At 40.6% G+C, this 5,624-nt stretch overlaps 1 protein-coding gene across 1 annotated transcript; it reads right to left on the bottom strand.

Moving 5' to 3' along the window:
* Positions 1-4,607: 4,607 nt before the first annotated feature.
* On the bottom strand, positions 4,608-5,393 carry LOC134574663 (olfactory receptor 5AR1-like). The gene has a single exon (XM_063433791.1). The coding sequence runs from the start codon at positions 5,391-5,393 to the stop codon at positions 4,608-4,610; it is 786 nt and encodes a 261-aa protein (XP_063289861.1).
* Positions 5,394-5,624: the final 231 nt, after the last annotated feature.

The raw sequence follows: 5,624 nt of genomic DNA, 5'->3' as shown, positions 1-5,624 counted from the left end.
CTGCTCTGGAAAGCCTCTCTCTCTGCCATGGACTAACTATTGCCTTTCTCCTATACTAATACCAAATTCTGCTGCTGCTTGTTCCAATTATCAAATTCCGATTATTTAAAGATACAGTACCTGTACTAATTTAAATCATTATCTCCACTCCTATTCATTAAATAAAACCATCAGTTATCTGCAGTTGTGTTCCATATAGTTACCAAGTAAGCATTACAGTAGCCTTTCTCACATGTCTTTTTGCTGTTGATCCAAAAGAAGGTAAAAAATCCAGTTTGAAGCACTTCCACTTTTGCAACAAACTAGGAAAAAATCCTTCTTGACCCCAGTGAATGATAATTGGCAGTCATATAAATTGTTGGATCAATAAACTGACACCTTACAATTTGAATATTATGTTTTTGTAAGTATGCATCCAGTTGCTGTTTAAACATCTGTACAGACTGTGATACAACTACTTCTTCAGGCAGAGAATTTTCACATCCTTGTTGTTCTTATTGTGAAAAAAAACCTTCCCTTTGCCTTAGACTAAATCTCCTTTCTTACAGTCTAAACATGTGTCCTATGTATAGTCCTGTTTGTGAATAGATTTACAGACAATGGTTTGCATTGGCCCTGTATATATTTGAATAATGTTATCATATGCTCTCTGAGGCACTGTTTTTATAAACTTATAAGAGGTTTAAATTTGTTAACTTTTTTCAAAACTAAAATGTTTCATTCCTTTTATTAATTTTGTAGCCTGCCTCTTTTTTAGTGCCATACTATCCTTCTTTAGAACAGGTGCCCAAAATTGCACAGCATATGCAAGACGTGGTATTAGCAGGTATTTATAAGGAGGCAAAATTATATTCTCATCCTGAGATTTAATGCCTATTGTTGGGGTCAAATTATACTGCTGGGCAAAGCGTTTCATACACCTTACGTTTGGACCGAATATTCAGGGAGAGCCTTTCAATAATATACAGACAACGTGTTTCAAATTGGGCTACTACCAGTGTATTCAGGGTCAGGCAAGCATATTTCTAGACAGAAGTTACAGCAAAAGTAACATGACAAGATTACATCAGCTAAACACGATATGGTTGCTTATTCAGCAACCAACAACATGTATTTCTGTAACCAGAGGTTAAAAGGTTATCTCTTTGATGGTCTGTAATAGGTTTGACTTTAGGCTGACATTTAAAAAGTACCTATTTATAAAATAGTCTGTCAATTTACAGTAGTCACATATTTAATTTTTAACCCTTTCACCCTTTTTATACATGACAATGCCTTACTGGCCTTAGCCAATGCTGATTGGCATTACATAGTGTTGCCTAGTTTGTTGTCTATAACAATTCCTATTTTTTTCTCGTAAGTTGTTTTTCCTAATTCACTACCATTAGGGTGGTAGTTGCTTCTGCATTCTTTACCCCAATGTGCATAACTTTCCATTTCTCTACATTAAAATTCATCTGCCATTTAAGTCTTCAGTTACCCAATCTATCTCAATCCATCTGCAGCAAAGTAATATATTGCTCACATTGTATTACTTTACAGAATTTCATGTCATTTGTAAATAGAGATGTTGCGAACATAAAATATTTTGTTCGCGAATGGCGAACGTGAACTTCCGCAAATGTTCGCGAACGGGCGAACCGGGCGAACCGCCATAGACTTCAATAGGCAGGCGAACTTTCTGGCCACAATAGTGATGGAAAAGTTGTTTCAAGGGGACTAACACCTGGACTGTGGCATGCCGGAGGGGGATCCATAGCAAAACTCCCATGAAAAATTACATAGTTGATGCAGAGTCTGGTTTTAATCCATAAAGGGCATAAATCACCTAACATTCCTAAATTGTTTGGAATAACGTGCTTTAAAACATCAGGCATGATGTTGTATCGATCAGGTAGTGTAAGGGTCACGCCCGCTTCACAGTGACAGACCAAACTCCCCGTTTAATGCACCGCAAACAACCGCAAACAGTCCATTTTCAAAACCGCAAACTCCCCATTTGCACAAGGTTGGATACCAAGCTAGCCATGTCCCGTTCCTTGTCCTCACTGATGTCATTGAAGGTCTCTTCCTCCACCCAGCCACGTACAACACCAAGGGTCCACGAAAGGTGACAACAAGCCCCCTGTATTTTTTTTTTTTAAATGTACACTACTGTTACACCAGATATGAGTTGCACTGGTGTGACACTGTGCCCTGGCACGCCCTGAAACGCACACGTGTGAAGGAAACTGACTGCTATTATATTACAGTCAAAAAAGTTTTTGTTTTTTTTAAATGCAAGCTATTGTGACAGCAGATATGAGTGGTGCCACTGGGCAAGTGGGCACAGTATACGCTGTGAGCCTGACACACACGCTGGCAGTCAGGCAACTGCAATTAGATTACACAGGAAACAAAAAAAAAGCAGACTGATGTTCTAGCCCTAAAAAGGGCTTTTTGGGGTGCTGTCCTTACAGCAGAGATAAGATGAGTCCTTCAGGACTGTAGTGGACACTGAATACACTAGCCTAGCTATCGATTTCCCTATTAAATCAGCAGCAGCTACACTGTCCCTCCTCTCACTAAGAATGCAGCTACCGGGGGGCGGGGCCTAGCTGTCATGGAGGAAAGAAGCACTTTGTGTGAGCTCCCTCAATATCTCACTTTAAGCAGTTATCAACAAGCAAATTTCCCCCCAGAAGGGGATGACCCAGCAATGTTGCTCCTACCTGACCGACCCGACATGCCTGATAGCGGTCAGCAACTCGACAGAGTCTTACTTACATCCACATGGCAAGTGTGGCCTGGTGCTGACCGTGCGGGAGAGGCGGCCAATCTCCCGATCCTGGGATGCCCAGGAGCAGCTACTTCCCGTCAGGAGCTCCGTTAACCCCCCCCCCTCGGACTAGTGGGGGTTATCCCGGTCCACCCCTGAGAGGCTGTCTGAAGCTAATGGACGCACAGAGCACAGCTGCCCAGGCTGACATACTCATCTGCGACTCTCCCAATATGGTGGCAGCCGCGTGTCCTCTTGGTACCAGCAAAGCATGGCAGGATATTGAGTCTAAGCTGGACAGACTCTGTAATCAATTTTGGAAGCAAATAACATGCAGGAAGCCCCAACAAGCTCCACCACAGCCCCAACAAGCTCCACCACTACGCGAAGCAGTCCCCATTAAAATCCACCAACGCAAAAGGCGTCTAAGACGGGACCGGAGGCACAAACAGAAATGCAGAGCCTGCCCCACGTCAAGCACTCGACTCCACCTTAAGCCACCACAATCCCGCACCGGACGTGAAGCACTACCGGGACAGATCCGACCACCCAACAAAACAAGCTTCCACCACCTCAAGCCGCGAACCTGGCACTCAGCCAGAGACTTGCCTTTGTTGTTCCAGGTATCAGGGACTCCCAGGGTCTGCACCTGGCGCCCAGAAGGAATTGGATGAGCACAAGCAGTAAACAGCAGCCTGCCAAGCATGTCCCACTATAGCCGATCCTCCACACCATGCCTTTGATCACATGAACTGCTCTCTGCACATTAACTAATCATAAAGTAGCAAGCGTTTAAACATGTCATTATTTCACCTCCTAAAGAGTTTATTGTCGTAGTTCCTTACATGCCTTTACCTTAACCGTTCATGTATTATGTTATTCACTAGTCTCATCTCATGGGGCGACTCACACTTGATTTATAACTAGTGGTGGAGCTGCTGATATAAATACACAGTTGATAACGTGCAAGCTACACCCTAAACATTACAGCTATCTTTCACAACAATGTACTGCTATATACTCATACCCTCAGTGCAACTAGCCATGATATATGCACGTTCAGCCTAGCATGTTCAAATATAACACACTTCTGCCAAAAAAAATAATACAAAAAAAAAGAATGCAGCTTCCGAATGAATCTAAAATGGATGCTGTCCAGGAGGTGAGAGGGTCTGGGAGGGAGGGTCTGCTGCTGATTGGCTGGAATGTGTCTGCTGACTGTGAGGTACAGGGTCAAAGTTTACTCAATGATGACGAATAGAGGGCGGACCGAACATCGCATATGTTCGCCATCCGTGGCGAACGCGAACAAGCTATGTTCGCCAGGAACTATTCGCTGGCGAACCGTTCGGGACATCTCTATTTGTAAACACTGAAACATAACTTTCAGTGCTTATTTCAAGATCATTTACAAATATGTTAAATAGAAGCCGATCCCACAACAGAAGCCTTAGGGACACCACTTTTGTATAGCTTAAAGATTTACCAGTAATGACAACTCTCTGTACTCTATTTTTAAGCAAATGTTCTATCCAATAACAATAATTTTCATCTAGACCAATTTATTTTAGTAACCTATTGTGGGGAACCGTATCAAACACTCTTGAAAAATCAAAGTATATAACATCGACTGCAACACACTGAACTTTACATCTACTATCTTCTTAGTGGAATGCAATTAGATTAGTTTGACATGACCTATGTTTCATAAAACCATGCTTTTTGCTAATGATAATGATCTTCTCAATGAATTCCTTAATATTATCCCTAAATAACCTTTCAACTACCTTGCATATAAGCAAGTTTATACTCAAATTTTAGAATATTCATGTGGTGATAAACATGTTACTTAAAAAAGGAAAGTAATATTTCTTTTGTTTAATGAGATTTTTGTTTCCAACTTTTTGAAGACATGATGAAAGTCTTTATTCTTCAGGGTATATATAAGGGGATTCAGCATTGGAATACATACAACGTATAAAAGAGCAAAAAACTTGTCTTGCTGTGGAGAATATGTAGATGTTGGTCTGATATACATACTGATCATTGTTCCATAAAAGATGATAACACTGGTCATGTGAGAGGCACAGGTAGAAAATGCTTTACGTCGACCACCTGCTGACTGAATATTTAGGATGGCAGTAATAATAAAGACATATGATACCAATGTATATGTAAATGAACTGATACCTATAAGAGTCCCATTAATATAGTTCCAAATACTAATGGTAAAGGTATCACTGCAGGTAATCGTAAGTAATGGAGAAACATCACAGTAAAAGTGGTCAATGTTGTAGGATGAACAGAAGGACAAGTTAACTATAAAAGAAGTGTGTATAACAGGATCAAGAAAACCTGCTATCCATACTGCAAGTAATAAATAAGCACATCGCTTTGGACTCATAAGTATTGAGTACCGTAGAGGGTGACAGATTGCTACATAGCGATCATAAGCCATGGCAGCCAGTAATAAGAATTCTGTACAAGCAAAGGACATGAAAAAATACACCTGAATAAAGCACTCTAGAAATGATATGGTCTTACATTGAGTGAGAACCATGTCCAACAGTTTGGGTAGAATGGTTGATGTGTATGAGATATCAATGAATGATAGGTTACACAAGAAGATGTACATAGGAGTGTGTAAATGAGAGTTCAAAACTATGGAGGCAAAAATTATGATATTGATCAAGACAATGGTGATATATATATAAATAAAAATGTCATGAAAAGAGGAAACTGAAGCACTGGTAAGTCTGTAAATCCTGGCACTAATTTCTGGCCTAATCCCGGCTAATTTCGACTTATTCTCTGATACCATTTGTTTCAATTTATTTTGTCTTGTCAAAGTAGAAAAAACAAAGAT

The sequence above is a fragment of the Pelobates fuscus genome, chromosome 10, assembly GCF_036172605.1.
Source record: "Pelobates fuscus isolate aPelFus1 chromosome 10, aPelFus1.pri, whole genome shotgun sequence".
Taxonomy (NCBI): Eukaryota; Metazoa; Chordata; class Amphibia; order Anura; family Pelobatidae; genus Pelobates; species Pelobates fuscus.
This window is presented reverse-complemented; position numbering and strand designations above follow the sequence as displayed.